This window comes from Amblyomma mixtum, chromosome 4, assembly GCF_055824585.1.
Source record: "Amblyomma mixtum isolate Tamu chromosome 4, ASM5582458v1, whole genome shotgun sequence".
NCBI lineage: Eukaryota > Metazoa > Arthropoda > Arachnida > Ixodida > Ixodidae > Amblyomma > Amblyomma mixtum.
In genome coordinates, this window is record NC_143015.1 from 151,408,151 (window position 1) to 151,419,241 (window position 11,091).

General features: G+C 47.3%; 2 protein-coding genes across 2 annotated transcripts in view; one reads left to right on the plus strand and one right to left on the minus strand.

The window, feature by feature from the left end:
* The window catches only part of DNAlig1 (DNA ligase 1), a 48,775-nt gene extending 46,040 nt beyond the window's left edge, over positions 1–2,735 (minus strand). The window contains exons 1-3 of the mRNA XM_089588333.1: positions 2,588–2,735; positions 2,297–2,386; positions 408–664 (exon numbers count right to left, since the gene is read on the minus strand). Coding sequence (XP_089444459.1) covers positions 408–664; positions 2,297–2,386; positions 2,588–2,607 — 367 coding nt within the window. The 5' untranslated portion in view covers positions 2,608–2,735. The remainder of the gene's footprint in view (positions 1–407; positions 665–2,296; positions 2,387–2,587) is intronic.
* Positions 2,736–3,667: 932 nt separating this feature from the next.
* LOC149348795 (uncharacterized) lies at positions 3,668–10,831 on the plus strand. Its single transcript, XM_089588334.1, has 2 exons — positions 3,668–4,975; positions 10,150–10,831. Exons 1-2 carry the CDS (start codon positions 3,899–3,901, stop codon positions 10,642–10,644), a joined length of 1,572 nt encoding a protein of 523 aa, XP_089444460.1. The 5' UTR covers positions 3,668–3,898; the 3' UTR covers positions 10,645–10,831.
* Positions 10,832–11,091: the final 260 nt, after the last annotated feature.

Below are 11,091 nucleotides of genomic sequence, written 5' to 3' on the forward strand. Positions count from 1 at the left end.
ACGTCACGGAAGGTATGAATTCAAATTACCGCTGTCGCCAGCCACACCCTGCCCTGACTCGTTAGACGCTGCCAAACAACTCTCGGCAGGGTTTACCTTCGGTGGCGTTGTTTTTTTTCCCTTCAAAGCAGGCATTTGTGCGTTGGAAATGTACCGATACCTTCGATGACGTCATCATGCGCCCCCCACTTGGCGTTGTGCGCTGCGGAGAAGCTTGAAGGGCGTCCGGATTTTAATCGGCGATTACTTCACTACTTCAAGTGCTAGCCCAAAAAGAGTTTGCATGCATTACCTGCAAGTTTCACACATTCAACCCTCTCAAGCTCGTTGATTTCTAAAACCTATGCAGTTTCCCTTTAAAGGGAACACAGTAAGCTAAAATGTTGTCACTAAGGTGGGCACAGTACCTGTTCTCCGCTTGACGACAGCTTTCTCCTTGACACATTCATCCGATTTCACGGGAGGTGAAGATGAGGACTTGCTCGTTGAGGGACCAGGTTGATCATTGACTGCGTTCGATTCCGATTTCCTTTCGTCCGGCTCTTTGTCTTGGGTCTTGTCTGTTTGGGACTCTTTTTTACTCGGGTCCGGTGCCTCCTCTTCATCACTGTCGACCAACATGCGAACCCGCCTCCTCTGTGGTGCCTTGACAGGAGACGATAGCCTGCACGTGAAAACCACCGATATTAGCACCCGATACTGAACTGTCACTTGCTACCTAAACCGGGCATTCTCAATTCCAGTTCATGGAACCTTTCAGTTCCTCTACCCGTTGGATACTCTAGGCACCAAAATTAAATCTCCTTCTAGCCACTGCCCAATTAAATTTTTGGTCTAATCATTGTAATTGTTCTTAACAAAGTTTCACTAACAGCTAGTCATTAATAGTCGACTTTGGGCATTTGTTCTAGGGGCCTGTACCTGCATGCTCCATTTTTTGTACCCATATTTGGCGGAGAAGGACGCAACTCAAGTCACATGAGGTTCTTGAGCCCTTTTTGAAAGCCGTTGGGGTTCCCCAGAGCTCAAGTCAGTGAGAACATGAAAACGAATATCCAGAAAAGCAGTCAAAAGAAATACAACAGAAAAGAACGCTTTAGACAAACAGGTGCTGTTACTACCGTCATTTTATTTCAGATGCCAAGCCCACTTTTATGCCCAAAAGGTACGTGAAAAATAAAAACACTTGTCGGCCAGATACAGCAGAACCTGCAATGATTGGTTTGGTAAATTTAGAGAAAACTAAGACATCACCACAGGAAGAAGATAGCCTTGCCAAGCACCGACCTGCCGAACAGTCCAACCGTTTGTGCTGCCTCTCTGGATATTCGTCATGAACAATCAGCCAGCTCGAACTTAAATTCTGCTATTTAATAACTGCCATCATCATGGCAGAAAAGCATTCTTAGTTTGCCACAAAGCATAAGCACCGTCTAATGCAGTACTACATCTCAGACCTGAATGCAATGGGGACCACTTCAGCTGACTGACCACTTCGAATGCTGACTGAAGAGCAAATCACGGCAGTGTGTGTGTGTTACAACAGAGGGACAGGCTGCACATTTAACTGAGAACACGTAAGGCACTTAACCTTTATATAACCAGAACCATCAAAGAAATATAACATCAGCTAATTTTATTAGTTTACATATGTTGTGCCATGACAATATGATGAAGGGCTGGACTCCCACATTTATCTCGAGACAAACAAGTGAATGGAGCAGCATAATTCAATTCAATTCATGCACTAGTGTTGTCTAAAATGCGAGCTAAGACGGTTGTAGAAATACCCTAGGCCCCAAGGACCCAAGAACCAGTCGTTTCAGGTACACAGAGATTAGATGCAACGAAAGCTTTGCAAGTAAGCGTGTCTCAACAGAATCTATTGTAGAGACGGGAGTCGCAAAAGGATCCACTGCATCTTTAACATGTTACGAGTAAAATGAGACAACAATGCCCGTCAGATTCCCTATGTAAACAACTTCAGTTCCAGTACTAGCTAACCAACTTCACAAGCTTCCATTTCTTAATTCATCAATACTAACGACATGTCCAGATTGAAGTTCAGACGTTCGTCATTTCTCAGCTAGGGTTGATCACGTTCGTTCTTCGTAAGGCAGTTCACTGTAACGGTACTGGAAGTTCGTGATTCGAGTTTATATCGACTAGAAACAAACATGATCCTGGTGACCCGTCGTCTAGCTTTCAGTGCCCAAACTTAAGCCACACCTATGTGGAACATGAAACTAACTTTGTTAATCCTACGACGCGAAAAGTGACCAGTTCGAATGCTCACCCGTTGACATCTTTCTCGGGAGTCGCCGATGCGGGGGCTTGTTTCTTCTCCTTGGAGCTCGACGCCGGCGCTACGCTCGTGAAGAACGATCTGCGGAGGGAAACGGCCCCGGCCAGCCGACACCGATCGCAACAGTTAGTTCTCGGCGCGCCGCAAGCGAAGACGAAGCGCCGGCCAACTCGCCAGCAGCACATCCACAGCGCTCTCGGCGCGCCCATCTCCGAAAGGGAGAACGGACGATCATCGAGAAGGGCGCCCTGCCCAAGCTGGCAGAGGCGAACTCCTACTTACGATATCTTCTTCTGCGACATGTCTTCGCGGAACAAACTCAGTGCGGTAACGGTAAATGCCAGGGAACAAGACACAACACAGCATCAAACGGGTAACCCGCCAAACGCAACAAACTGCGCCACATCCAGCGGAGATCGCGCCAAAACCGCCAAAAGTGTCACGTGGTCTCAGGTTAACGGTTCTACAAACTCATTATTGTATTAAAATACTTTTCCTAAAAAATTATTGTTCTAAAATAATTTCAACTTTGTAGCATAAAAGGTTCATTTGAAACACATTTGAATTTATTTAAATTAGTCTTGTCATTTTTTTTTGGTTCTTTAAGAAAGGCAAGAGAGAGCCATTCTGCAAGCTTTACTTCTTTTAAGATCAACAATATCCAGCCATAGAGTTTCTTACTATTACCTAGAGGGAAAGCTGGCAAGCCGTCTATGGGAGTTTGCATGGAGACCCCACGTGACCACCTCAGCCACCATGGGCGCTCAAAGCATCATGGGGCGGTGAGCTACTTGTTGCGGAACTGTAACTTTTGGCCAAAAAATAATAAAAAATAAAGCTGTTTGATAGCTACAAACGTCCTAACATTCAATATCTTGTCTAATGATTTCAACAAACGAGCAGAAAAGCATTTAAGTGCAAAGTTTGCCTAAAATAAGACATGACTAGCTTTCCTATTGGCCAAGTGATGAACACTAAAAAAACTAATATTTCGTAATTAACAGGCGCACTTTTAAAATTAAATATGTTTTCAGAAAAAATGTTGTTGTTTAGATACTTTAAGAGGTTTTTTAATGGCATTTCGGAAGAGTAAAACCTTTTATTGGCGTCGTGTGTCGTCGCGTCCTCACTACTATGGCTTTTGCACACTGCGTTCGCGCGAAAGTCGTCTGCGCACACACGAACTACGTTTTCGGAATGAAACGCCTTAGTACTGCCACTCTGTGTTCCCGAAAAACTACGACTGTGCCGCAACAAGTAGCTCACCGCCCCATGATGCTTTGAGCGTCCATGTTGGCTGAAGTGCAGCGCCGCCAGCTTTCCCTCTAGGTAGTAGTAAGAAACTCTTTGTATCCAGCAAGACATTGTCTGAGTAGAATTTTTCATCATGCCTTTGTCATCAATCATCGGACGCCGACAACGTTTTTTTTTTTTTCTCCAAGTACGGCAGAAGTACCAAAGTTGGCAACAAAAGATTCAAAATGGCTGCTCGCTTGGCGGCCGTCCGCATGGCAGGCCGGCACGTTGCGGTTATTCCGTGAAGACAAATCTCGCGTCGTTTTTAATTTTTAGCACGCGTCCCCGACGAGCAAAATGACTTCGATCGGGGAGCCCTTTCCTTTGACCACGGTGACCAACGAAGCGGACGCCTTTCGCACTTTCTGCGTGCAGCCAGGACCGACGGACACGTCCGTGGTGGTAACGCACGGGCAGCTGTCCGCATCTCTCTTGGAGCTCGAAGGAAGACCGTTCAAGCTGAGGACATGGAACACATCGCACGCCGAACCGTTCACGTGCCCCGTCGTGTACGACGCGCTCAGGTCCAAGTACGTGGCGGCGAGCAAGAGCAGTTTGCTGATACTGCCGCAGCAGGATGGTAATGAGGCGGCGGGCACAACGGCACGTGAAAAAATCGCCCTTCCCAACCGCGTGTTTGCGGTTCTGCATCGGTACGGTAACGAACCACTGATCGTTCTAAACAGCGGTGTCTGCGCGACGTTAACGGAACTGCAGGCTTCAGAGAAGGGCGAGACGAAGAGAGTCTGCGAGGAAGAGGAAGAACTGGTCAGTGTCGAAGCAGCCACATCAAATCGCGATGCATCGACGACAGTGGTACTGTCCGTCGCGGCTACGAAAAAGGAATCTGCACATCGTTGTCGTGTGTTTCACATTGGAGCCACTGGGAGCACGCTAGTTTCCGAGACTTCTGTCTCAAAAAGCGGCACACATTCTGTTTGCCTCTTCAACGGAAATTTGCTCAGCCTAGATGAAGACGGGTCGCTGGGCGGTCGCAAGCTGCCGGTCACAGCCCGGGACACGAAGACGGCGACCTCGTCGGCAACGTTGGCGGCGTTCGACGACACTCGAGTCCTCGTCGGTCTCGGGGACAGGATGCTCGTCTGGAACGTCAGGTTCGGAACGCTGGAGTCCTCAAGGACGCTTGAAGCCCAGGCGGCAAAGCGCTGGGGCCTTGTGCGGACCGAGGCGTGTTTCGTGACCGGCGCTAGCAGCAACAACGTGATGTGCGCGTCGGTGAAGCTCGGCCGCTCAACGCTGTGCCAGGCAGTCGGGCTCGGAGCCGGAGTCGAAGGGAGCTTGCCCACGGCGTCAGCGGTCGCGGCGCAAATCTGCGCCGGCGAAGCCGAGCATGTGGCAGAGGCGTTGGCGTCGGTGAGTTGGTGTTCACAAAGGTGCATTACCTGCCCCACACAAGCTTATTTCCTCCACAAAACTTCGACTAGGATATCATTAGCGGGACCTTTTGTATTCGCACTCTGTCAGGGGTGCCTCTATCGTCTTTCTTGCCATCAACATTCAATTCCAAGGCTCAGTGGTAGCCTCTAGGTTTCCAATACTTTCGTTTTGAGGCACATAAGCTTCTGTTCATAATCTCATAGTAGCAGCCAAATACTTTCCAAACTTATCTTATTGTTTGGTTTGATTTATGGGGTTTAACGTCCCAAAGCGACTAAGGCTATGAGAGACGCCGTAGTGGAGGGCTCCAGAAATTTCGCCCACCTGGGGTTCTTTAACGTGCACTGACATCGCACAGTACACGGGCCTCTAGAATTTCTCCTCCAAAGAAATTCAACCGCCGCGGCCGGGATCGAACCGGCGTCTTTCGGGTCAGCAGCCGAGCACCATAACCACTGAGCCACCGCGGCGGCTGTTATTCTTTGGGCAATTTCGTTCTCGCGATACAGATCCGCAGTTCAGGTATACTTTAAAGCATCCAATATCGCACTGCTTATCACAAACTGCTTTCCTTTCTCCGACTGTCAGGCAGCGGTTCTGTTTTCACCATAATAATTTTTTAAGCCTACAGTTTTACTTTGCCCAAGAAACTCCCAGCCGTCACTCCCCCTCTTGGTTGCAAAGAAGAAAGACTTTCTTAGAAGAAAAGCCAGTGCGTTCTGAACACTGTGAGGACGCACCCATGTCAATGATGGTGGTTTTTAATTGTGCAATGGCAGCTTTGGCCAGAGAGTGCCATGGCACAAGGTGGAGTTGGAGACCCATTTTCCAAGCATTTCACCTCAGTTAATCCGAGCACCAGAAAAGGGGAAAGCTCGTATCCGTTGTATCACCGGTGGGCACCCAGTGACACTGGGGATCGAACTCGATACCTCCTGCATGCGACAAGGACGCACCCATCCTACTTGACACAAGTGAAACACCAGAATGACGTGGCAAAAGTGAAATGGTCTAATCTGCACCTTAACAAAGTTGGCATTAATGTCCTGTTCGAGTCAAATGCTAAATATGCTATTGCGGTTTGGTTTTTATGGGGTTTAGCATCTAAGAGCGACTCGTGCTATGAGGGATGCTGTAGTGGAGGGCTCCGGATCATTTCGACTGCCTGGGGATCTTTAAAGGGACACTGAGGAGAAATTGAAGTTGCTTGCATCGACAGAATACCAGCTCCTGATTACAAAAACGCCATTCATACTGACAACAAAGCTCTTGTAATGTAGAAAAGAGCAAGAACCAAAATACAGGTATCGCCGCCACAGGCCAAATTGCAAGTACAAGCTTCATGACGTCATAGGACAAAACAATGTTGCTAGAACCAATAGTTCTAGCAACACTAGGACACGGGAAGCCACGAATCACTGAGGCGCAGCAAATGCATGCGCAAATCTTCTTGACGTCGCCAGATGGCGCCACGTACCCGACAGCTACGCGCGCTCCTGCAGCGCCAGGACCAATCAGCGCCTGCATGCTCACAGCGGTATGCGGGCTCCCGGTATTCCGCTAGCGGTAACAAGGTACACGGTTTGCTAAAGGTGTCTATTTGCGAGAACTTCGTTGACGACTTCGAGAACGGGATCCATTGTAACGCCGGTGCAAACGCAAACGAAGCGACGGCCGCAATAGCCGATAGATGCCTTCAACGTGCGGTCGGCGGTAGCTTTCTTTTCGGCTGCTGCTGGGCCACACTGCTGGCTGCCAGAAATCACTGAGTCTGCGTTATGTCATGTGCACGTCATGTTTCACGTTACTTAGTCCTGTGTCGTCATAGGAGAATACCAAGTTTGAATCAGAGCGGCGGGAAAAACTTTTTCAACTTCGAATCCAAATTTCTTATAAATAAAGGCATCTTTCGCTGCCGGCCAAGTGGCAACAAAGCCACGAAATGCCGAACTATCGGATTTTTCTATAAAAAAAATATTGATAGAGCTCTCCTCAGTGTCCCTTTAACATGCACTGACATCACACAGTACACAAGCCTCTAGCATTTCACCTCCATTGAAATGCGACTGACGCGGCTGGAATCGAATCCGCCTCTTTCGGGTCAACAGCCGAGCACCACAACCACTGAGCCACCGTGGCGACAAATATGCTATTTCCTTATCTGGTATGGTTCTGCTTGGCTGCTTGAGTGGGCGTCTCCCTCTAAGGCAGTTCTCAAACTGCGTTCCACGGAGTTCCTTGGGAGTGCTTTTTTGGGGTTCCCTGAGCACCTGAGTCCGTGCATGCCTCAACCTGCACCTTTCCTTTAGCCACTTTATTTTCAGACAAATCACACTGCGGTCGTTCATTACAGATTGTTTCACTTTAGAATCAGTCATTGGTCATTTAATGTGGACATTTCTTGAGCCTCCATGTGTCTGCATGCTCCATTTTGCATGCACATTTAGGAAGCTGGGGATGGAGATGAGGACACATGAGATTCCCCTACACCTTTGGGATTCCCCGAGGCTAAAAAAAACAACCCTGCTCTAAGTCTTACACTTTGGTGTGCTGCATGTAAGTCTATAAAGGTTTTCAGAACGCGTTTGTTCATGCCCACTTGTCTAACACAACTGAAATTAATGTAAAAAAAATCCCCTGTGTCCTTTGGTTTCTGTGGCTGTTGGCTTCTCTCATATTTATAACGAGCCCCTCATTCCCCTTCCCTTCTTTGCTTAATTGCTTAGCGAGGGCCTCGGTTCTGGCAGCCTTGACGCCGTAGGAAGCATAAGAGGGTTCTCACACAGCTTCCACTCTCGACGTTAGATGACGTTCTACGTCACACCTGCGGTTACTCAGGACGTTCTACGTCCGCCGCTTAACAACGTGGATGGCGCAGATGAACACTCCCAAGGTTAGGTTATTTGTAAACATAAATACCCCCGAAAGCAGAAGGTTTGACAGCCGTCGCCGTAGCTCAGAGGTAGAGCACCGGACGCGTAATTCGGAGGTCGTGGGTTCGGATCCCACCGGCGGCATGTGGTTGTTTTTTCTTCTGCTTTTGTAATCATTTAGCTTTAAGCGATGACATATTTAGTAATATTCTGAATTGATCAACACCACAAAATAAACAAATTAATGTAAAAAAAAATCCCTTTGTCCTTTGGTTTCTGTGGCTGTTGGCTTCTCTCATATTTATAACGAGCCCCTCATTCCCCTTCCCTTCTTTGCTTAACTGTCATACTCCGGTGTGTTACACTGCCAGGAGGTCTTCTGTTTTACTTCACTCACGTCTCAAACATTCGCAGCCATTCTGGGAACACTGCACTGTAAGTAACCGTACTAAGCGCTAGCTTACAGCTGTAGTACAGTTCTTGGCAATTTGGACCAAGGGTATTCAGGGTACAATTTTTTTAGTAGGCCACCTCCAGAATGCTTTAAAAGTCGAGAGTTGACACTTTACGGTTGTTTCTTGATGCTGTGATCTGCTTTCTGCTCTGTTTGCTGTGCTCGTAATAACCTCTCTACAGACTACCATGAACCGAACTTGCAACTGTATAGCCATGAGCATGCATGTCTAAAGTGCCCCGCCACTGCCCTATCGCACAAAGTAAGTTAACATTTTTAAGCGTGTACTTGGCTCCGGAAACAATGCTTGCATGAGAGCAAATGTACATAGGCGTGCAGTTTGCCTTGGCAGTTGCACTGTACCATTTATAGAACAGCTTAGCCAAGATTTCACTTTATTTGTTCCACAGCACAGCACTTTTGAAAAGCATGCTGACAACTGTGCTTTAGGGCATTTTCTAAGATCATAAGTGGCAGTTTACCAATATCTCTCAAGAGAAAAGTATACAACAGCTGTATCTTACCGGTTCTCACCTACGGGGTGGAAACATGGAGGCTAACAAAGAGGGTTCAGCTTAAGTTAAGAACAACGCAGCTAGCTATGGAAAGAAAAATGATAGGTGTAGCGTTCAGAAATCGTAAGCGGGCGGAGTGGGTGAGGCAACAAACGCAGGTTAATAACATCCTAGTCGAAATCGAGTTTCCGGTTGCTTTCTTAGTAGTTAGCCCATCGGTGGATTTTTGCAGCTAGATGCACACATGGCAATGTTTGTAATGTCTTCAAGCACAGGTCGGAGCATGCTGAGTGAAGTAGCTAAGCTTGTTCCTAACATACCACTGAGGGCTCAAGCTGAGACAACGCATGCAGGGCTCCACACTGTATACTGTTCACTAAGCGTTGTGTAAAAAAAAGAACATGCTGTACATTTTTTACTTCAGGGTGGAGGAACACACCCTGTCAAAAGAACATGCTTTACATTTTTCACTTCAAGGTAGAACGCACCCTGTCACTTCCACTGCTGTATTGGTGGCAAAACTCAACGAGTGCGACTACACTTGGTTTCGATTCAGGCTTCAAAATTCAGAGTGATGATTTTTTTGTTCAGTTGTCCAGAAGCACGTATGTTGCAGGCGCAGAAGCCAAGTTTGTGGTTGCAAACTTGTTTTCGTCCTTTCCTAATTGCATTCACATAGTAATCCTGTACTGAAGGCCTCACTACTCCTATTCCCTGATGGGACTTACTGTTCAAAATGTATGGCTCAGGTTCTAGCTCGCATAAAGGTGACGTAGTAACTATGGCATAATATGTTGCCAGGTGATAATTTTAGTAGCCAGTTGTAGTTACACTGGTTTATTTGAACTGACACTTTGGTCCTGTCACTGTCGTGTAATTCTAACAAATTTTTGGCCCTTTTGCAGTCAGAATTATCTAGACTCTACTATTCAAGGTACAAGCAGCTACTGTGCTACTGTACACTTTCACTTTCGTTATATGCGAAGCTTCAGTGATAAGCCTGACTGTACTTCACTTTTTCACTTGCTGTTTGCTCAATCACTGAGGTTCTTTTGGTCATGCGATTAAAAAAAACCTCATTTACAGGATGCTGCTTTGTGCAACTGGCTCAATGCAGTTTAGATTTACTGTAAGTGCCATTTCTGCAAAGCGAGCCCAAATGCATGAAGACGTATCGAATTTGTAGTTGAATTTAAGAATCTGTTTGAAAATTTTTTACGCAGAAGTAACTAGGAGCTTAGTACGCGTTCGATAAATCTTCACCTGTGGTGTGCTTTTTGTAACCATCTGTAAATGTATTATTTGCAGGTTGCTGACGCAGTACCAGAGAAAGACCTGGTTTCACTTTTAGGCCGGCTGTTCCGGAAAGGTTCAGCACCCCCCGCAGGTTCTGCTGAGATGTCTGTACTCCACAACGTGCTGCGCTGCCCGCACACATGCACAACACTGACACAGTGCCTCCACGATGTCCTGTCTGTGGAACAGACCACAGCCCTGATCATTTACCTCCTCAGTTTGCTCGAAAACTACTCTATGGCTGACCTGGAGGAAATGCCACTGACAAAAGTGATGGACTGGCTGGCATGCCTTTTGGACGCTCACTTCAGCCACTGGGCACTAGACACTGGACCGCTAGCCATTGGCGAGCTGTTGGGCAGACTGGCTGCGGCAGTGTCGAACATTCGTGAGCTGTTCAGTGACCTGTGCGAAGTGGAACAGTGGTTGTTGGTCATACTGAAAAAGGTGGACACATTGCAATTTGAAAGCCGCAGCCCATACGCAATTGTGCCGTTTGAAATTTGAAGGCCTTGCCGAGTGGCCTTGTTGGGGCGCTAGCAGACGAACTGGGGCATTTCTGTGCCGGACAATCCAGACACGTACACACACACACATTGACTGTGCTTCATCGGGAAGTGCCACCTCATCGGATCCGGCAAGAATCACTCGTGGCTATCAAAGATAGCTGTGAAATAAAAAGGCTTAAAAATTCCATCTGGCTGTTGTGCTTTAGCCTTCTCTCTCAGCAGCTCACTTCGCTTCACAGCTCGAGTGGTGGCTGAAAACACTGAGTACCATGAGTACAAGAAGTCCAGGTATTTTAGGTTTTCAGTGGATACAATCTACTCTTGATTTCATAGAACATGGACAGAGAATGGGAGTGGAAAAGTCCAAGAGAATAGTGAATGCGCTCCTGAATAAGAGGTCTCGTCAGTTTTTGGTAAATGTCATTTTAAGTCTCGTACGAGTAAC

Bases quoted from the DNA above. Each gene is read 5' to 3' on its own strand.
- LOC149348795 (XM_089588334.1), top strand. From the start codon at position 3,899: ATGACTTCGATCGGGGAGCCCTTTCCTTTGACCACGGTGACCAACGAA. The intron at 4,976-10,149 runs GTGAGTTGGTGT...TATTATTTGCAG, and splicing joins TGGCAGAGGCGTTGGCGTCG to GTTGCTGACGCAGTACCAGA.